General features: G+C 38.2%; 1 protein-coding gene across 1 annotated transcript in view; it reads left to right on the forward strand.

Moving 5' to 3' along the window:
* Nucleotides 1-23,159, forward strand: part of LOC113687343 (cysteine-rich receptor-like protein kinase 25) — a 133,478-nt gene that overhangs the window by 1,364 nt on the left and 108,955 nt on the right. Inside the window, exons 2-6 of the mRNA XM_072049688.1 lie at nucleotides 16,858-16,968; nucleotides 17,802-17,920; nucleotides 18,013-18,223; nucleotides 18,751-18,988; nucleotides 19,115-19,265. Coding sequence (XP_071905789.1) covers nucleotides 16,858-16,968; nucleotides 17,802-17,920; nucleotides 18,013-18,223; nucleotides 18,751-18,988; nucleotides 19,115-19,265 — 830 coding nt within the window. The remainder of the gene's footprint in view (nucleotides 1-16,857; nucleotides 16,969-17,801; nucleotides 17,921-18,012; nucleotides 18,224-18,750; nucleotides 18,989-19,114; nucleotides 19,266-23,159) is intronic.

Here is a 23,159-nt window from a genome sequence, read left to right on the forward strand (position 1 = left end):
ATTTAGCCGGTTATTTAATATATGGTTTTAAAACTCATATTATTGTGTTATTATTATGTTTTGATTGGTTGATCAACATACATAAAGAGAGTCTATTTGAGAAAGTTTTTGCATTCAATTTGCAAGAAACATTTAAATAGTATACAAGACTTTAACATCACGGAAAATTTTCTAACGATTAATCAAACAGCAAAAGTTTGTTAATCTAAATTTAAATGTTGTGTATAATTAAAATGGTTAATGATGTATAATGTGGATAGTATTTATTTGCAAATTTTTTCAAAATGAAATTATTATTCTAACCTTTTTTTAAATGATTTTGGTCTAGTGGTTAAGGTTAAAACCTCGCGACATCGAAGTCCTGGGATTAAATTCTCCTTCTCCCTCCCTACTTTTTCAATTTCACTCCTTCTCTGCTAAAAAAAGTTAAAAAAAAAGAATCCATTTTAATTTTCCCAAATTTAGACAAAGACATTGAAGAATATCGAGGATGTATTTTATGAATGTAAAAGATTTTGTTTATAGTGCAATATTTTTTTGGCTACTTTGAAATCTGATATTGACATAGATAAATTTAATTTTACCCCTCTCTGGTGTAACATTTTACCTTGCAATGCCTTGTGGTTTCAAATTGCAATTTTACCTTACTTTAGTTGCACGTGATATTGTAAGGTCGAGCCATTAAGTTCTTCTGTGTTGTGGCAAATCTAGTTGTCAAGGCCAAAAATAATCTTTAAGGATTATAGTGGGATAAATTTCATATTTTAGGAAATAAAGCATCCAAAATTTAAATTTAAGGACTAAAGTGAAAGTGCGTTTATAGTTAAAGGTCCAAAATAAAAATTGATAAAGAAGAAATATACAAAACAAATGTTAGCAATGAAATCAATCAAATACCATATTATCCTCTTTCAACTTGGCTTAACCCAATAAAAAAGCAATCTAATTAACTAGAAAGCATAAGAGGGAGTAATCTGATATATTTTCAAAAGCATAAGGAGATCATGAGGGTGAAGCACTAAATCATCGATAGTGAAAGTAATTATTAAAATTCACACTAATCAAATGGTTAATTACATTTATCTCGCAATTGATCTTTTTTCCTACTTCTGCCTCACCTTTTATTGTATTGCCTTGTACCATTCGTCACCATTCTATTTTAATCCTTTTATTTTTCTTGAGTTCCAATGATGATTAATAGGTTAATGAAAAATCAAAATATATCAACTAAAAACCAATATTTGCTAGAGAAACAAAAAATATATTAGAAAATTCATAAAAATCTAATTTTTAATTAAATTTTGGCTTTTTAGTCAATTACAATTTTTTTACATTGTTGGTGGTTGCTGGAATTCTAAGAAAAAAAAAGGATTAAAGTAGGATATTCATAAAGGATACATGACAATATAACGAAACATAAGACAGCGAATGAAATAGAAGGTAGTACGGAAGATTTTTCGTGCATTTATCTCCCATGACATTTGGCCAAATTACAAATTAGATTTTAAAGTTTGACCACGGTACTAAACAATCCTGAGCGCTGATAAACCTTATGACAAGAAACCCCTTCCGTTCGTACCGATTAATCTCCACTAACAGCTTAAACTTGCCTGGTCAACAAAAAGACATGCCAAGTGTCCGGAAATACCAGTCAATGTATGAACATTGTCCTATTTACAACGGGTTAATTACATGTACACCCCTTGTAGTTTGACCAAGTAACAACTACACCCCCTGTGAGGTTAGAAAAAAGCAATCATCGTCTTTGTCTGAATCGATGTCATACGATGTTAAATACGTCATTTTGGGACTAAAATGCCTTAAACTAAACAAATGAAAAATAGGGTAAATTATATATAACCTCCTTGTGATTTTGTTTATTACCACATGACTCTCATAATATTTTAAAATGCCCGTTTCATCTCATAATAATTTTATATAATGTGGAAACTTGATGAAAAATAGCTTATATAACATCGTTAATTGAAATACTAATGGTAACCTAACTTAAATATTAAATCAATTGATAGCTTAACTATCTTATATAAAAGTATAGGGAGATTACTTAGATAAATGCAAAAATCATAGGAGGATAAAATAAATATTTATACAAACCATAAGGGGCTTACATGAAGATTAAGATTTTATCACACATACTTTTAGAGTGTGATTAGTATAAAAGGTGTAACTGATGGTGAACTCTGTTCATTTTTTCCTTTATATAAAACCATACGGTACGTGTCTATTTTGAAACCTTAAAGGGGGGGGGGTTATATAACATTATGTAAAATCACAAGAGAATTATAAATAATTTACCCTAAAAAATCATGACAACTAAAACATTAAATATAAAAAGAAACACCATAATCCATTTTTACAAAAAAAAAGGGAAAAATGGCAAATGTTATGCGATTCCATTTTTGGCATCTTTCACCAGATCACGTTATATCATAGCAATCCTCAATCTCCATTAAAAGCCCTATTCCAGAAGAAGTCCTACCAACAACCTCCCTCCTTAGTGCCAGCAAGAAACCCTTTCTACTCGGTGCCACCACCAATCTCCACCAAACGCTAGTCTACTGTCAGGCTCCGGGCTAGCACCGCCACAATGGCTTCAATAGTCACCGGAAAGTTAACAGAACGAGAGGGAAGAGAGAAAGATAGGTAGAGGGAGAGAGAGAGGGAAATAACAGAAAGAGGGAAAAATTGGAATTTGTTGGTTTCAGACAAATAAGATCCTAACTGCCTATTACAATCATCAGGTGGGTTATTTATGCAATTAAGCTTTAACCGTCTTTATTCACTACTAATTGTCACTTAGTTGAACGACACCGTTTCTGGCATCTGTGCCCTGCGCCCATCAAACGCTACGTATTGTGAATAAAACGACAATAGCTAACTTCTGAGTTCCTGACAATCCCTCCCCCTTAAGCAAAGCTTGTCCTCAAGCTTGGAATGCTGGAAACTGTTTGTCGATGAAGTCCTTGTCTTCCCAAGAGGCCTCGGATTCTGGTAGCTGATCCCACTTTACTAAGTACTGGATGACCACTATAGAGTTACGCCTGATAGCTCTTCTTCTCAAGACTGCCTCAGGTTGAAGTAAGCATTGGTCAGAGGAGTCCCAAGCAGGCAACATAGGGTCAGTGCCCTGAGCATCTCCAATCCTTCTCTTTAACAGCGAAACATGAAACACTGGATGAACCTTAGTTCCATCAGGTAACCGCAACCTATAGGCCACTGCCCCTACATTGGCAATGATCTGGAAAGGTCCATAGTATTTTGCTGTGAGCTTCAAACTCCTTCGAAGAGCCACCGTTTGTTGTCTATAAGGTTGTAGTTTAAGAAACACCCAATCCCCCACTTGGAGTGTACGTTCCGACCTATGTCTGTCAGCAAAGAGTTTCATGCGGTTCTGTGCCTTTGCCAAATTCTCCTTGATGAGCGAAATGACCTGGAGCCTATCCTGCACCAGGTCAGTTGCAGCTGGGATAACACTGTCGTGGAAAGGCCCCAATGGAATGTGGTTGGGCTTGTATCCATACAATGCCTCAAATGGAGTAATTTGTAAGCTGGTGTGGAAGTTGGTGTTGTACCAAAGCTCAGCTGTGGGTAGCCATCTACTCCATTGAGAGGGGTGTTCACTGCACATACACCTAAGATATGTTTCCAAGCATTGGTTCACGCGCTCACTCTGACCATCAGACTGGGGATGGTAGGATGAGCTATAATGCAGGCCAACTCCCAACAGATGGAACAACTCTTGCCAAAACCTGCTAACAAAAATTCTATCCCTATCTGAAATCACAGATTCTGGTAATCCATGAAGCCTATAAATCTGGTCAAGGAAGACCTGGGCTATCTGTTGCGCAGTGAAAGGATGTGTGAGACGAATGAAGTGACTGAATTTTGTCAGTCGATCCACCACTACCAAGATAGTGTCACAACCATGAGATAGGGGCAGCTGCTCAATGAAATCCATGGATATGTGGGACCATGCCTGTTGTGGAACTGGGATAGGTTGCAAAAGTCCAGGATAGGGAACATTCTCATGCTTGTTCCTTTGGCATACATCACAAGACCTGACAAAAGTGACAACATCCTGCTTGAGTCCCGGCCAATAAAATAAAGTTTGTATCCTGTGTAGACATCCCCTTTGGCCCGAATGCCCCCCTACTGCTGAGTCATGTAGAGCCTTGATCACCTTGCCACGAATACCATTAGCAGATCCCACATATAGTCTATCTTTAAACTTGAGCATTCCCTTATCCAAGTGATAGTCTGATACTGCATTGGGGTCTAACAGGAGCTGAGCTATCTTCTGCTGAGCTTCATTATCCCTCTCATAGCTTGCAACCAACTCCTGCATCCATGTTGGTTGGACTGAGGAAATTGCACACATGGTACAATTTACTGCTATGTCCCCCTGAAGGCCTTCGAACTTCCTCCTGGATAGCGCATCTGCCACCCCATTGTCAGCTCCTTTTTTGTACTAGATTTCGTAGTCCAGTCCAAGTAATTTGGTGAGCCATTTATGTTGCAGGGGGTGCGTGAGCTTCTGCTCCAGCAAGTGTTTGAGAGCTTGGTGGTCAGTTTTGATGACAAAATGATGGCCCACCAAGTAGTGTTTCCATTTGGTCACGGCTAGCACCAGAGCAAATAGCTCCTTCTCATAAACAGATAACCCCAAGTTCTGGCTGGATAGAGCTTTGCTGAGGAAAGCTATAGGGTGTCCATGTTGCATTAACACTGCTCCAATCCCTACTCCACAAGCATCAGTCTCTATGACAAAAGGAATTTCAAAATCTGGCATACTGAGTACTGGAGCTGTGGTCATGGCTCTTTTGAGGTCTTCAAAAGCCATCTGAGCATGATGGTTCCACCCAAAACTCTCCTTCTTCAGTAGCTGAGTTAAAGGCTTGCAAATCACACCATACCCCTTTATAAATCTTCTGTAATATCCAGTCAGCCCCAAGAATCCCCTTAATTCCTTAACTGAGTTAGGAGTGGGCCAAGACAGGATACATCCCACCTTATCTGGGTCCATGTTGACCCCAACCTCAGAAATCACATGCCCCAAATACTCCATGGATGTCTGAGCAAAAGAGCATTTTGACTTTTTACAGTATAACTGGTTATCCGCTAAGATTTGGAATACAATTTTTAGGTGTTGTGCATGTGACTCTAGAGTGGGACTGTAGACCAAGATGTCATCAAAAAATACCAATACAAATTTTCTCAGGAATGGCTGGAAAATCCTATTCATCAAAGCCTGAAATGTGGCTGGTGCGTTTGTTAGGCCAAAAGGCATTACTAGAAATTCAAAGTGCCCATGGTGTGTTTGGAAAGCAGTCTTGGGAGTGTCTGCTACCTTAACCCTCAACTGATGGTACCCAGCCCTGAGGTCCAACTTAGACATATATCTGGTGCCATGTAACTCATCTAGCAATTCATCAATATTGGGGATGGGAAATCTATCCTTGACAGTCACCTCATTGAGCTTCCTGTAGTCTATACATAGTCTCCAAGTGCCATCTTTTTTTTAACCAACAAGACAGGGGAAGCAAAAGGACTAGTACTGTGTTTAACAATTCCATTCGTAAGCATTTCTGCAACCTGCTTCTCAATCTCTGCTTTATGGGAGTGGGGATACCTGTAAGGCTTGAGTTTAAATGGTTCTGCCCCTGGTTTGAGAGGGATTTGGTGATCCAGCTCCCTTTCTGGAGGTAGTCCCGTTGGAGTAGCAAATATCTGTGGAAACTGCTGTAAAACCTGTTCCACCAACTCTGGGATGTCCTTCTGAAGGTCTTTGGTGGAGTTCGCCTGCAGGTGTGCACAGCTTTTCTTTCTTTCTTGGATGAAGGATCTGAGGTCCCTTCCCCTCACCAGCTCCATCGTAGGTTGATTTATGAACCCTTGGAGGTGAAGTAATTGCCCTCGATCACTGAGTGCGATACTGAGAGTGTGGAAGTCAAAGGTGATTGGACTGAACTGACACATCCAGTCAACCCCCAGGATGATATCCCAACCTCCTAGTTCCATTATCTTCATGTCAAACTGAAATTGGTAGTCTTGTATCCTCCAAGCTACCTTAGGACAGGCTGTCCCACTGGTGATGTCTGCCCCATTGGCTAAAGTCACAATAAAAGGATTCACAGATTGATAAGGTAAATGCAGTAAGGTAACAATTCTATGGTTGATGAAACTGTCAGAACTCCCGGTGTCCACTAGTATTTTGATTGGTAAGCCACCTATACTGCCAATTAGCATGATGGACTTCCTCTGAATGGCACCAGACAAGGCATTCAGTGATACTTCAGCCGTCTCCCCAACTCTGCCAGTAAACTCATCCTGTTCCCCCACTGCATCCTCAAAATCAGTCTCCTCTTCCTCTTCCACACTAACGCAATTCAGACCTCTTGTCCTGCACTGATGTCCCAACCCAAACTTCTCTCCACACCTGTAGCACAGGTTGTTTTTGCGCCTGTACTGTAGCTCTTCTGCTGAAAGTCTTCCTACCTCCTTGTGTGCAACTTCAGTCCTTCTAGTGTTAGGAGTTATCGCAGGAAGCCTGTAAGAATTAGGTAGATTCTGTCCACCAGGTTGCCCCTTGTACATCCCAAACTTAGGCTCCATGGCAATCTTGCCAGAATTTTTGGTCTGCTTACATTGCACCTCCAGTGCATACTCCTGCAACTCTGCTACTTCAAATGCTTTGGTCAATGTCTGTGGTCTAAACATCTTTACCATGGGCTTGATCTCCTCTTTTAACCCACTGATAAAGCTGGAAACAAAATAGGACTCATCTAATCTGGGGTTCTTGGTTAACATCAGAGTTTTTAATTCCTCAAATTTTTCCTCATACTCCTCCACTGTCCCCACTTGTTGCAGCTTGTTAAATTCTTCTACGATGTCAAGCGATCCCTTGCCAGAGAAACGCTCACATAGCAACTCGCTAAACTCTTCCCAATTTAGCCCAGGTTTAGCTAATTTCACCCCTTGGAACCAATTATCGGCTTTACCTTCTAAGAACATCTCCACTAAATCTACTTTCTGGCAAGCAGGTATGTGGTAGTTCAAAAAATATTTATGACATTTCCTAAGCCATTCCCTTGGATTTCCTGCTGTAAACATCGGCAAATCTAATCTAGGTAAATTGGGAGTGAACATCCTACCTCTGGACTCCTGCTGATGGCCGGCCATTTCAGCCTGAGTCGCCAGTCGGAAATGCGAGGGTGGTGTAGGTAGAAGAGGTTCGGAAGGTCCTCCTTCGTTCTCCTGGACTCCCTTGTCCTTCATCATCACTTTCATTAACGCGTTGAACTTTTGCTCCAACTTGCAGAATTTCTGGTCCAGATTCCCCACCACCGACTCCAGTCTCGAGTTGCTCTTCTCCATTTCCTCATGGAGTCTCTGCTGTAGCTCATTCTGCGCCGACGTATGCAGAGCAGCCATGGATTCGGCCAATTCCTGGAGCTTACTCTCCTGTTTCTTCAGCTGATCCTCCAAGGATCGGTATCTCGTGCCTTCCGCCATGGCAGTTCTTCTTCCTCAGCAGCCAAGGATCGGCTGCTCTGATACCAACTGTCAGGCTCCGGGCTAGCACCGCCACAATGGCTTCAATATTCACCGGAAAGTTAACAGAACGAGAGGGAAGAGAGAAAGATAGGTAGAGGGAGAGAGAGAGGGAAATAACAGAAAGAGGGAAAAATTGGAATTTGTTGGTTTCAGACAAATAAGATCCTAACTGCCTATTACAATCATCCGGTGGGTTATTTATGCAATTAAGCTTTAACCGTCTTTATTCACTACTAATTGTCACTTAGTTGAACGACACCGTTTCTGGCATCTGTGCCCTGCGCCCATCAAACGCTACGTATTGTGAATAAAACGACAATAGCTAACTTCTGAGTTCCTGACATCTACCCATTAAATCCTTGAGCCCCGACTTCCAACTTCCACCATCACTAGCTCCTCATCCCTTGGGATCACTAAACCCACCCCAAAATTCCAAGTTAAATCAGGATAAGAAGGAAAAAATCAATCAAATGCACACTTTTCTTGCTTCCAAAACCCTAACTTAATTCACAGCAGCCACCCTTGCCGTCTCCAATTAGCTATCAAACATCAAAAAATGAGCCGAGTGATCCACAATTAAACTCTAAATCACAAACCAAGATAGCCAAATCCGCAAACCTCCAAATCATTATACTCGAATATCATCATAAACTCAAGTATCCAAATATCCAAGTCATCTATCTCCTTATGAACAATGCAAGCACAAATTCCTCAATAAGAATTGCGCTATAAAATTCCACCATTGTCTTTGATGTTCTAGATGGAGAAGAGAGACTTAAGGTGGACAGTCGTGTTATGTGATAGTACTTCCTAGCAATTTTATGGGCAAGAAGGGTGATATATGCCAATGAATCATATGGCTACTGAAGGGTTTATGCAATTCTTCTCAATGGGATTCTTGTGTCTCTCATCTTTTAATGATCTGAATGGCCAATCTACTATGTTAAATGGACATTGTAAAGAATTGAGTTTGTGTTCGCTTGTATATACTTTTGACCAAGAAATACAATCCTATCATTTTTACAAAAAAAAAAAAAAAAAAGAATGGCCGTAGTGTCGGGGAAACTGGGTAATTTCCAACTCAACTGATTCAACTAGTGATTAAACCGATTCAATAATTCCCAGGAAAGATCGTTAAAACAATCTCCTTAGACAGAATTACCATTCCAAATAAATTTTCAGGAAAGGCTGGAGGGGTCACAAGCGGTCCCACTTGAAACCCAGTCTCCTAGACAGAATTTACGTGCACGGTGTATTATCACAACTAGACTCGTGTATACGTAAATAATACGTACACACGAATAATAAAATACACCCAAATGAATCGTATAAAACACTACAAATAAACCCGACAAATATATATTGAATACTATACTATAATAGAAAAGAAACTACTAAACAAATGCGGAATAAATAAAAAGAGATAAGGAAAGAACGTACCCGAAAATTGATAACGGAGTTCGGCCAATTTTGCCTACTCTCCGAACACCATTCAAGCAGCCTGCTCTAATAATTTAGGAGAAGAAATAATTACAAAAGAATTACAAAATTATTTTTGGGTAATTCTTTTGTTTTTTGTACAATTGAATTGAGGAGAAGGAGTGGTTATTTATAGCTAACAATCATCTCCCTTCAAAGCCAAACCACCGATGTGGAATAAGAAAATTTTGCCAAACAAATCAACAATTATTGGCTTGAGATAGTCAATAATGTTGGCTTTGAATTCAATAAATCTCCACCTTGACATAATTTCTAATCCTATCCAAAAATACAAATCTTCTCACCCAAAAATAACAAGCGATTCTTGTGGTGCTTCCAAATTTGCGCCCTCAGGTGCCAACTCAAATATGCAGGATATTGACCAAGTCTAAACAATGTTCAAACTTGGACCTTGTAACCACCTTGGTCAGCATATCTGCAGGATTCTCCGTAGTCCGAAACTTCTGGAGAAAAATCTCCTCTTCTTCGAGAATTTCCCACACAAAGTGATAGCTAACATCAATGCGCTTCGTTCTTGTGTGTAAGACCTGGTTCTTTGCTAAGTGAATAGCACTCTGATTGTCACAAAACACGTCAATGTGTTTTTGACCAACTCCCAAGTCTTCAAGTAATCCTTGAAGCCAAATTGCCTCCTTTACAGCTTCTGTAATCGCCATATACTCTGCCTCCGTTGTAGACAAAGCCATCGTTGACTACAAAATAGACTTCCAACTAACTGACGCCTTAGCAAATGTGAACAAGTAGCTAGTTGTAGAACGTCGCTTATCCAAATCACCTGCATAGTCAGAGTCACAATATCCAACTACACATTGACAAAGTGATTTATCCTGCTCAAATACTAATCCAATATCTACAGTATTTTGGATATACCATACAATCCATTTCACAGCTTGCCAATGACCCTTGCCCGGATCATGCATAAATCAGCTTACCACACCAACTGCCTGTGAAATGTTGGGTCTCGTACACACCATTGCATACATCAAGTTACCAACTGCATTAGCATACGAGACTTTCGCCATGTATGCTCGCTCTTCATCTGTTTTTGGAGATAATAGGCTATTAAGTTTCAAATGAGGAGCAAGTGGAGTACTTACAGGTTTTGAATCTTCATTCATGCCAAAACGTTGTAGTACTTTCTTCAAATACTGCTTTTGTGTCAGACAAAACTTGCCTCTCGTTCTATCCCTGCTTATCTCCATGCCGAGAATCTTCGTAGCTTCTCCCAAATCCTTCATCTCGAACTCTTTACTCAACTGAGCCTTCATTTTGTCAATTTCAACTTGGCTCTTTGACGCTATCAGCATATCATCAACGTATAAGAGTAAGTAGATGTAGAAATCATCTCGTAACTTGCGCAAATACACACAGTGATCGTATTTGCTTCTTGTGTACTTTTGGCCCATCATGAACTGGTCAAATCGTTTGTACCATTGTCTCGGTGATTGTTTCAATCCGTACAACGATTTGCTCAACTTACAAACCCAATTTTCTTTATCAGCAACTTTAAATCCATCTGGTTGAGACATATAGATTTCCTCTTTCAAGTCACCGTGAAGGAACGCGGTCTTCACATCAAGTTGATCTAACTCTAAATTCAACTGCGCTACCAAGGCCAACAAAATTCTAATAGAGGAATGTTTAACAACAGGAGAAAATACCTCATTATAATCAACTCCCTCCTTTCGAGCGTAGCCTTTAGCCACCAATCTTGCCTTGTAGCGAACATCAATCTTGTCAGGAAATCCTTCTTTCTTTGCAAATATCCATTTGCATCCAATTGCCTTCTTGCCCTTCGGTAGTTGTGTCAACTTCCACGTCTTGTTCTTCTGAAGAGATTGCATCTCTTTTTCCATAGCATCTTTCCATCTATCATTTTCTATACTTCGAATTGCTTCAGAAAATGTGGATGGAACATCATCAATAACTGGAAGTGCATAGGCCACCATGTCAACAAAACGAGTAGGTTTATGAATTTCTCGTCTTGCCCTATTGACGGCAATTGACTCTTACTGCTGTTGAGGTTCTTGGGTTGAAACCTCTTCCTCATCTGACTCCTCTTCTGCCATGGGAGAGTCACTGATGGTGCTGTTTGCTGTACTCACCATTATTTGCTCAAACTTCACCTGTTTCAGCGTACACTCCACCTGTTGCGGAGTACCACTGGTTCCATCTTGTATTACCTTATTCAACATGGCAGATTCGTCAAAGGTAACATCCCTGCTGAAAATGATTTTCTTTGTTTCTAGACACCACAACCGATATCTCTTAACTCCAGCATTAAGGCCCATAAAGAGAGCTTTCTTTGCACATGGATCCAATTTTAATTCATTTACATGATAATATGCACTAGAACAAAAAATACGCAAAGAATTATAATCTGTTGCAGGTTTTCCAGACCATACCTCTAATGGAGTCTTGCTACCAATTGTAGATGATGGCAAGCGATTGACGAGATGTTGAGCGTATGTCACAGCCTCAGCCCAAAACTTTCTGCCTAACCTAGCATTGGACAGCATGCAACGTACTTTCTCCACTAGTTTCTTGTTTATACGCTCTGACACCCCATTCTGCTGCGGTGTTTTTCTAACTGTGAAGTGCCGAACTATGCCACATTCTTGGCATATCTTCTGGAAGGGATCACTCTTGTATTCTCCACCATTGTCTGTTCGAAGGATCTTGATCTTTCTTCCCGTCTAGTTTTCAACCTGAACTTTCTATTTAAGGAAAATCCCTAACACCTCATCCTTGCTCTTCATAGTAAACACCCAAACTCTTCTGGAAAAATCATCAATAAAAGTGACAAAATAATACTTGCCACCAAGGGATGGAGTTTTGGCAGGTCCCCACACATCTGAGTGCACATAATCCAAAATACCCTTGGTATTATGGATACCAGTGCCAAATTTCACTCTTCTTTGTTTTTCCAGAACACAATGCTCACAAAATTCTAATTTGCAAACTTTCGTACCTTTCAATAATCCTTGTTTGGCAAGATTTTGCAAGGATTTTTCACCAGCATGTCCCAATCGCATGTGCCACAACTTTGTTGCCTCTGCATCCTTCTTGCTACTGGAAGATGTTGCTGCTGCTACTGTCCCAACAACTGTACTACCTTGGTAGTAATACAGATTATTCTTCCTCACACCTTTCAACATCACAAGTACTCCCGAAGTTACTTTAAAAATTCTATCTCGCATCTTTACTTCCAGGCCTTTTGACTCCAAAAGTCCCAAAGAGATGAGATTCCTTTTCAAATTTGACACGTACCGAACACCCTTCAGGATTCTGGTAGATCCATCATGGTTACGCAGTTCGATTGAACCTATCCCAATTGTTTTACATGGATTGTCATTTCCCATGTACACAACTCCACCATCAAGTTCTTCAAATTCAAAGAACCACTCCCGCATAGAAGACATATGATAGGTACAAGTTGAATCCAAAATCCACTCATCTGGATGGGATGTTACAGGTGATACCGCCAAAGAGAAATCTGATTCCGCATCACTTTTGCATTCTGCAACATTTACGTCTTATGGAGCTTTCCCTTTTTTCTTCAACTTTGGACAGTCTTTCTTCCAATGCCCTTTCTCACGACAGAAAGCACACTCATCTTTGGCAACTCTGCTTTTCGATTTGGACCTTCCTCTTCTCCCCTTTGATTGGCTTTGTTGACGACCTCTTTGCCACTAACACTTCATTTGCTGTAGCTACTTTATTCTTCATTTTATCCTACTTTCTCAATTCATGACTATACAAAGCAGAACATACAGCATCTAAAGGCATATTTTCCTTCCCATGAAGTAACGTAGTTTCCAAATGTTCAAATTCATCAGGAAGGGATGACAACAATATCAAAGCCAAATCTTCATCTTCAAAATTTACATCTAAATTTAACAGGTCTGCTACTAACTGATTAAACATAGTGATGTGTTCATTCAAAGTAGTACCTGGTTGGTAATCGAATCGGAACAATCTTTTCTTCATTAGGAGTTTATTCTGACCACTCTTCTTCAGAAATTTCTCCTCCAATGCCCTCCACAATTTTCATGCATAAGTCTCGTTCTTGAAAGCATATTTTTGCTCTCTGGACAAACACAATCAAATAGTTCCGCATGCCAACCGATTTATGGTACTCCACTCCTTCTCTTCTATGTCATCTGGTTTCTTTTCTTCAATGGCAATGTCAAGACCCTGTTGAAAAAGGAAATCCATGACCTCACCTTGCCACATGCTGAAATGGCCAGTACCGTCAAATGTCTCCACCGCCAACTTCAAACTTGACATTGGAATTCTCGACCATGTTGACGAGGAAGCCGATGCCCCAGATATAATTCTTGACGTGGAATTGTCTGATGCCATTACAGACTCAAATAATAGTATTCAATATAAATAATTACAAACAGGCCAAAGGATGAACCTTCGACTTTGATACCACTTGTTAGGGAAACCGGGTAATTTCCCACTCAACTGATTCAACTAGTGATTAAACCGATTCAGTAATTCCCAGGAAAGATCGTTAAAACAATCTTCTTAGACAGAATTACCATTCCAAGTAAATTTCCAGAAAAAACTGGAGAGGTCACAAGTGGTCCCACTTAAAATCCAGTCTTCTAGACAGAATTTACGTACACGATATATTATCATAACTAGACCCGTGTATTCATAAATAATACGTACACACGAATAATAAAATACACCCAAATGAATCGTATAAAACATTACAAATAAACCCGACAAATATATATTGAATACTATACTACAATAGAAAAGAAACTACTAAACAAATGCGGAATAAATAAAAAGAGATAAGGAAAGAACGCACCCGAAAATTGATAATGGAGCTCGGCCAATTTTGCTTACTCTCTGAACACCATTCAAGCAGCCTGCTCTTATAATTTAGGAGAAGAAATAATTACAAAAGAATTACAAAATCCTTTTTGGATAATTCTTTTGTTTTTGGTACAATTGAATTGAGGAGAAGGATTGCTTATTTATAGCTAACAATCACCTCCCTTCAAAGCCAAACCACTGATGTGGGATAAGAAAATTTTGCCAAACAAATCAACAATTGTTGGCTTGAGATAGTCAATAATGTTGGCTTTGAATTCAAATGTTGGCTTTGAATTCAACACGTAGGTTTTGGATTTGGGGATTTGGAGGCGGTGGAGATAAGAAATGGTGGTGATGAAGAGATCGATGTTCCATGAATTTTATGATTTTTCTTGGCAGTAGCTCTTTTTGTTAGAATTCCTCAAAGGGCAAGAATAAAACATAAAAACTGGGAAAATTCTATGTTACAATATCTACAAGAGTGAATCTTATAGATATTACCAGTGTATACATTATTACAATTGGATGGATGGCACGTGTTATATATTTAATAATGATACTGTATACACTGGCAGTATATATAATAATGATAATGGCAATTTGATATTTCCACACACATTCTTAATGGACAGGAGGAAAACGGATGCTAGATTTTTGATGGTGAGGAAGTGCTTGTTATACAAATTTCATATCAAAGAGGATGATAGTCATTTTTTCAAACCTCAAGGGACGTAGTCATTGTGCAGATTGATTGTTACGGGGTATAGATGCTATTGGGTAAGTATATCATTCTAGAATCACTGGAGTACATAAATAGGATTCTAGATGAGTCACTTGCTAACTAACTTATTTACTTGACTTGCCATCTGATTAATTAATTTAGCACATTACTCAATAGATACAATATTTGCCTCACTTGTCACCATAGGGCCTCTAGAGTCCAAGCTGCAAAAACTAACCAAATAACTCATCTACTTGACTTGCCATCTAACCAATTAATTTATCACATTACTCAACTGATGCAATATTTACCTCACTAGTCACCGTAGGGCCTCTAGAGTACAATCTCCAGAAAGTTGCAAACTTTACTTAACACGACCCATCTGAACATTGACTGGGCTTTAGCCGTTTAGCGCACAATTTTAGACTATCAAACTATGCTGTACATTAAGTTTTCAAAATCTACATTGCGTTTCATTCTTTAACACATATAAAAATATGTGGAAAAAAAGAAGAATAAATAAACAAATACTTAACAATTTATTAACACAAAACCTAATAATAACAATATCAAGTCATAACCTTTCATTTATGACAACTCATAAATATCAACTATGAGATTTTCCTTCAAAGCCACTCTCAAGATTCATCTCAACTCAAAGCTCTCTTCTAATAACAATGTACTAGACTAGTAGCATTTATAGACTACCAAACTTGTTAAACAAACACAATTGCAAACCGAAATTTATTTGGAATTGACTTAAGATTTTCTAAACTAATATGGAAACTAAATAAACAAGACACCAAAATAAGAAACTAAAAGAATTAGAAAACTCAATACTAAGATAACTTGGTTTAATTTCCTTCATTTTTTTTTGTCAAAATGTTAGATTGTATTTCATCACAAAACGTTAGATTGTATTTTTTTTTAATTTCCTTCATGTATGCATGTATTTATGCATAGGGCATGTATGTATGAGTACGAAGCAAGGTAAAAGTTAGAATGGCGAGAATGACTTGGTAATACGAGATCTCAAGGGAATCGAATAGGAGTAGATACATTAAAATGAGGTGGTGCTAATGATGGTCGTGGTGGCAGTTGTAATAGACCTGAAATGGAGTTAGTACGTCGGAACAAGGGGTGCTAGTAGCGATGGGAGTTCTTATATAGTCAATGGTGAACGAAGAGCTCTGCTGTCTACTTGTTTGAGTTTAAATAAAAAATAAAAATAAGGTTTGAGAGGAAGAGGGCGCTTTCTTCTTTTTCATCTTTCGTCGTTTTATTTCACTTTCTCCACACCGTTGGTTTGTTATCTTATATTTCTTTCTTCTAGTAATGGTGCATCTTCCTTTTCATTATCTTAATATTTGTTCTCTACTCTTTTTCCCTTTATCTTGTTCTATTTTGATACTTTTTTTTTCTGGAAGAAAACACCTTTTTGGTAATTTGACTTCTTGCTTTTCTAAATTTAGTAATTAATTATCTTCGGCTCATTTTACTAGAAGTTCTTGGGCCTAAAATTGCTGTCCCATTCGTCTGGTTTCTATTTTCAATCTTTTAAAATAGGGCATTTTTGTCATTTGATTATATCTAATGGTTGGGTCTTGACAGCCTCATTTACAAGTGGTCCAAACACAGAGCTAAGTTTCTAAATTTTTGAAACTGCAGGAGAGTTTAATTTTATTAAACCATAATAAAAATAGTTAGTATGTTAGGGTTTTCATTTTTATTTTTTATGCAACAGAGAGGTGGGATTTAAGAAATAGAAAGGAAGTCAAGAAGGGGGATCTTTTTGAATCTCTATTTTTTTCTTGTAAAAGAAAGGTAGGATTTAAGAAGCACCAAAGCAAGGAGAGAAAATGAGAGATCAAAACGCAAGATCTATAAATCTTGAAATCTCAACTTTAATCATTAGAATTAGAAAAAAATCATTAACCACTAGAATTTGACCTCCTCGACAGTTAGTACGTTATTATTGAAACGTGATTGTTAAAAACTTTTTTTTTTTTTTGTTTACCATCGACATGAAATATCCGTCACAAAAAGGTGGTGAAACACTTTTAAAAGAATGTTTGAAAGAGTATTTTTTCGAATAACGTGTTTTTGCATAGCTTTCCTTCTATGTAATATATAGGATATCTCGGAGTGACACTAACCCGAAGTTCATCAAACTTGATCTCCTATAAGCTGACTTTTGAAGCTAAATTAAGCTTCCTTTCATCCAGGCAAAGGGCGAAGCGTCTCACAAGCAGCTTTAATTGATATCTCACTGATTGGGGTTGCTATTGTGCTATTAATCATTGCTATGGTTTTCCTGAAAAGAAGATCGCGGAGGAGTTATGTTGCGATGGGCCTGATACCAACTGGTAAAGTTTATTGATTAATATTGCGGGCACTTCAGAAGTGTATGAACAAATAAAACAAGTGCATTTGCTTATTTCTGGTGTAGATGGTGTTGGATATTTTAATAAAAAAGATCATTATTATTTTGAATTCATTCACATGCTTATTTTGAATTCAAATACAATGAGTTACAAATTTTGAAATGAATTTTCAGTTACAAAATGACCATTAAAAATGTAACTTATGAGTTACAAATTTTGAAATGAATTTTCAGTTACAAGATCACCATTAAAAATGTAACTTATGAGATTTATGTCTTGTTTTTGTAACCTATGTGATGATTAGGTTTTAAGAATTGATTTATTAAATTTTGACTATTATACAATGGCTTAGACCTTTTCAAATTTTGTAACTGAAAAATATGACACATTTATTCCATTTAATGGTGGTATTTTAATACTCCTAAAATTCTAGCCTATAAATAGAGGCCACTATCAACCAAGTTTTAGACACTTTCCTTGCTATCTCAAAAAACTATCTTCCTCTCACTTCTATTGGGCATTAGTTAGGTGTTGAGAAGAGCTTTAGTTTCTCTAAATTGTGTAGATTTAGTAGAAGCAACAGCATAGGCTGGGCTGTTGTATCCCAGAGGCGACGTGTCATCAACCTCCTACACCGGGCATAATCTCGAGAGGGGCGTGAATCGTCTTAAGAGAGCGACCTAGTCCGCGTCTCACCTAGTCAAAATTACTTTACTTCTCTTTCTTTGTCTTTTGTTTTGCAGGTTGATCGGGCATATCAAGTTCTAAAGGGGCAACAGATGGAGTTGCTGAAATCTCAATGGCCGAATCTTTACAGTATAGCTTAACTGAAATTCAAATTGCCACAAATAACTTCTCTGTGGATAACAAAATTGGCGAAGGTGGATTTGGTCGTGTATACAAGGTCTCTGCATGAAATATTTAATTTGCTTTTGTGACTTTGAATATCTACACGTTTAACCTTTTAATCAAATTCTAATATGCCTGTTCACTCAGGGTGTACTTGGTAATGGACAAGAAGTAGCGGTTAAGAGGCTATCAAGGAGCTCAGGGCAAGGTGCAGAAGAATTTAAAAATGAAATTCTAGTAGTCGCAAAGCTTCAACATAGGAATCTAGTTCGACTATTGGGATTTTGCTTGGAAGGGGAAGAAAGGATACTCATCTATGAATTTGTCCCCAACAAAAGCCTTGACTACTTCCTCTTTGGTGAGTTTGAAACTAGATATACTTGTGGTAATTTTGTTGTTCCATTTGATCTTGTTCTATTTCACTTGATTCGACCATGTTATGGAAATGACAGATAACAAATTGCTAGTAGACAAATGTTTAATTGGGGTGAATTCCACTTGTTTGATCCTTAAACCATAGATGCTTTCTAACTTTAGTTTTTAAACTTTAATTTTAGAAACTTTATCCCTAACATATCAGATTTGTAACACTTTAGTACAATCGCTAATACAATCATCAAAACTAATGGAATATTAGGCAAGTATTAATCAAAGTAGGACGAAATATTCCATTTACTTTGAGAATTCCATAAATAATTATACTAAAGTATTACCAATTGGACACTTCGAGGATTGACTGCCCGAAATTGAAGTTTTAAGAACTAAAGTAGGATCGTGTCCATAGTTTAAGAAACAAAAGTGTAATTTACCTATTTGATTGCGCTTTCTGGAACTATTGATGTAGTAATTCTCAATGCTAACACAAATGTGTTGAAATTTGTGTAGATCCAGAAAATAAGCGATCATTGAATTGGTCAAGACGTTACAATATCATAGGAGGTATAGCAAAAGGACTTCTTTATCTGCACGAGGATTCTCGTCTTAGAATTGTTCATCGTGACCTCAAAGCAAGCAATATATTGTTGGATGGAAATATGAGCCCAAAGATCGCAGATTTTGGCATGGCAAAGATTTGTGGAGTTGATCAATCTGAAGGAAACACAAATAGAATTGCTGGGACATTGTAAGTTTTGTGCCCATACTATCTTTTTATGACTTTGAATCTTTATAGAAAATTATCTACACTTCCATTTCAATGCCTCATTGCATTTATGTTAGTACTGTTTATAACAATCATTGTGGCTTGCAGTGGTTACATGGCTCCTAAATATATGAGACGGGGCCAGTTTTCGATAAAGTCAGATGTATTCAGTTTTGGGGTTGTTATTTTAGAAATGGTTACAGGCAAGAAAAATAGTAGTTTCCAACAATCTGAAGATTCTGAAGACCTCGTAAGCTATGTAAGTGCGAATTGCAAAACCTTTACTACTGTTTTTATTATTTTTCTGTGGTTTTGCACAATTGCAGTCATGGATTTGAACTTGGCACCCCTAATGGAAATATTTAGATGTCCAATGCGAATCTTCACCGTGTGACGCCCCCACTTCTCCATAAGGTGAATCAAAGGGTATCCACGGGACGCCTGACTAACTCTCGCCAGGACTCAAGTAATTCCATTCAACCTTATTACCGGACCACACAATACGAGTCAATAACTTAGATACAATAAATGCGAAAGCGTTCAAGTTTAATAAAAGTCATCCCTTATCCAACCCGCACATCGGGTGTTCAACAACCATCATAAATTCCAAATATACATCATGCCCCAAAAGTTATATTCAGATTTCGAAAATACAACCCAAAAGTCATGACATAGCCAAGAGTAATAGAAACCCTAAACAAAAGCGTATCAGGAAGAGTTCTTCAATACCTCGCCAAGTTCAATCCTGTTAAGGAAAACAAATCTACAGGGTGAGCAAAAACGCTCGTGAGGCCAAGAACACACATGCAGGCACATAGTTTAGGTAACAAGTCCAAATAACAATTCAAGTAATAGCTTGCAAGTAATTAATAACGCCAACAAAAATGTAACCAGAAACAATTCAAGGATATGGTAGCTTTCAGGAGCTAAGTTCCACATTTTGCCCATGTCATTCGTATATCTTCCCGTGATGACTCTCCGTCAACCGGGTTGATATTATCATATCCGTAGTTCACCACTTACTTCTCATCCGTCCACCATACACCGCTTCGGACCCGCACGACATTTATAAGGCGATACTTCATGAGTATGCCAAGCGAGATCTCTCAATAGATCAAGCTTATCATGTGAATCTCATGGCTCATCGAGGTTCCCGACCAATCCCATGCCGGCTCGAGTTCCAAGGTCGGCCTATGAGTTTGGGCGTCCCCCATGTATCATGTAAGTGTCGAGGAGATTCATTCCAACGACGTATGCAGTCATGGCATACTATGTCATGTATTCAAGCATTTGACAGGTTTAAACATGTATTTCAGGTCATGTAAACCAGGCAAAGCATGTTAGACATGAGTCATTTGTTTCAAATGAGAACGAGTGTGATTAAGTATACACTCAACTCCATATTTTTTTTTCCAAACCAAATAGGCTAAGCATGTAATCAGGTAAGTCAAGCATGAATCAAGTCTATAGAGTTCAAGTAGTCATACACTTGACACTCATCAAGATATGCAAGCAAGTAGGTTGGATTGAGAGTTCAAACTTTCACGGTAGGGTCCTCTTGGAGGTCCTCGTGCGTGCCTGAACATCGAATAGTAGACAATTTCTATAAGTCCCCAAGTGGCGAGAAAGATTGAACATGAGTAGGGTTCAGAAATATTCTAGAAAATTTCGTTTGAGTTTGTCTTTGAAGTTGGATTCGTAAAAAGGTGCAAGACTCGCGAAAAATTGGATTATTATCCTTAGAATCATTGGTTGGAAACGAGTACAAGCGAAATGATTGGAAAACGAACGATCGAAATCGTAAGTGGGCTGGCCACGTCACAATCCGGCCGGATTGGAGGCAGTAGCCATCCTCATTTTTTTCAAATCCCAACTACAATCCGGCCGCCTATCCGGCCAGAAACTGGCCGGATTCTAGAAAAATGCTTCCCGCGCGGATTTCTTTTGAAATTCCAGAATTTTCGATTTTTGGTAAAATCTTTGAAAAATCATAACTTCTTTTCTACTAGTCAAAAATTTATAAACTTGGTACCGTTGGAATCATTTTTGAAAGTACTAAATGTTCTTAGAAGACACTGTTCCATGAATCTAAATGGAAGGTATTCAAAAATGAGTTTAAAGTTGCTGTTCCAGATCACCCAGGATTGAGCCGGGGTTGATTTTTCGCTAACTTTGGAAATTCGGTAGAATTCACCCGTTGCAAACCAGCCCTTGAAGTTTATAGCTCAATTAGAGGTGCAAGTAAGGTTTAGGACAGAACAAGCGGATCGAGAATCGGAGTTTCGAGCACCAAGATATGGTAGCTCAAAGTTGGGAAAAATTCAAGACTGTTAAACAATTTTCCAGATTTGGATTTCCGACTTTGGACCTTTAGTTAAGTGTCGGAACGGACTTGGATTGGTACCAAATTTTTTAGTATGGTACTCCTATATGAAGGGTATTTCTCTATCAAATTTCGTGGAAAAATACCTTCGGTAAGGTGGTTAATCAATCAACCAAAGTTTTGAAATTACTAAGGCAAAACTGCCTTTAGCTCTATTTCTCCCCGTTTCCAAACATTCTGCTAAGGAAACCTCCAAACATGGTTCATTTGTGCAAGAAAAGTCTAAGGAGCCTACATGGTACATCTAGTAGGTGTTTAGCACCAAGAAATTCATTTAGTAAGATCACAACAAGTCTCACATCTAATCTGTCCAAATCTAAGAGTTTTCAAAAACGAGGCAGTCGTCGTATTTTGATCATAACTCACTCAATTTAGCTCAGAATTGGGAATGGTTGGTAGTTTTGGAAAATAGATTCATAGGGCTATAATTTCACAGAAGAAATCATTTTGAATTTCGGTACACAACTAGCTCGAAATCGAGTTTCAAGTCACAGCTTCTGTATTTCATTCTAGCAGAACAGAGAGACAGAACAGCTGAATTCAGAAGAGTGGTGCGGTTCACACACATGGAACCAGAACGTGCATTTTATACCGTTGGAAAGAGGGGGATGTCTAGTTTCAAATGCCGCACTTGATTTCAACGTCGGAACACGGAGTTATGGACGAAATACGAATACTGGTCTGGCCATGACGTGAACAGCTTCCAGATTACTAGCTTTGGGAATAAATTCATTTGACCAACCAAAACTCAACATTTTTCAATGAAAATTTTTACACAACTACTACAACATGTAAACAACACAATCAAGCCATTAAATCCTCAAATTTCTGCATTAAAGTGGCCGAACAAAGCAGGGGCAAAATGGTCAGATTTGGCCTTTGCACCCAACGTGAGTTTCCATCAATTTTCCATCAACAAACCACTAATTTAAACACTAATCCAGCATTATAAACATCATCAAGCACAAAATCAGCAACAACTCAAGATTGGGAGTTCATAGAGCCCACTTTTCCAATTTTTCCAACAATAACCACAACCCATATGCAAATTCAAGCTCATAAGTGTAATCCTACTCTTATAAACTAAGTTTAGAGTGTTAGATCACTATATACCTCCTTGGTGCTTAAGACCAGAATTTCGGCCCTCCTTGAAGCTCCAAGAAACCGTGAAAGCCCCTCCCTTTTGAAGCTCAAAGTGTTGTCCAAGTGAAGAGCTAAGTGTATGTGAAGTTTGGTGTGAATCTATGAAGGTTTGGTGGTGATTTTAGTGAGTTTTGTAGAGGTAATGTTGGAAAAGTTTTCAGTTGTTTCTCTGCAGCTGCTAGCCGACCATGGAGCTTGGTGAAATGACTTGATGGGTCTGACCCTTTGGCGTATAAGGAACGCTAATCGTCTAATAGTTTAAGTGCGGAGAAAATCAATTGCAAATAGTGCGCCTACGCGCGCATTTTGTGCTCGATTTCTCTTAAGTTTGTTGCACTAGTGCACTAAACCTCTAGGGCACCTATATTCATATAAATATTATTCATTCTTAATTGTCCCAAAATAATGGTCCAAAATCCCTCAATTAAGCGCGTACGTGAAAACACGTATTTCCAATTTAGGCGCGAAAAAATGAAACCTTCAAGAAATTCTTATAACGATCGTACTACTAACTATCACTTGAGTTTTTAAACCTAAAATTGCCTATTTTAGGACCATTGTATATGTCTCAAATTTTTGAGCTTATTGTACTCCCAATTGGCTAAAGTTTTTCAGACACATTTTCAC

Source organism: Coffea arabica, chromosome 5e, assembly GCF_036785885.1.
Source record: "Coffea arabica cultivar ET-39 chromosome 5e, Coffea Arabica ET-39 HiFi, whole genome shotgun sequence".
Lineage (NCBI taxonomy): Eukaryota > Viridiplantae > Streptophyta > Magnoliopsida > Gentianales > Rubiaceae > Coffea > Coffea arabica.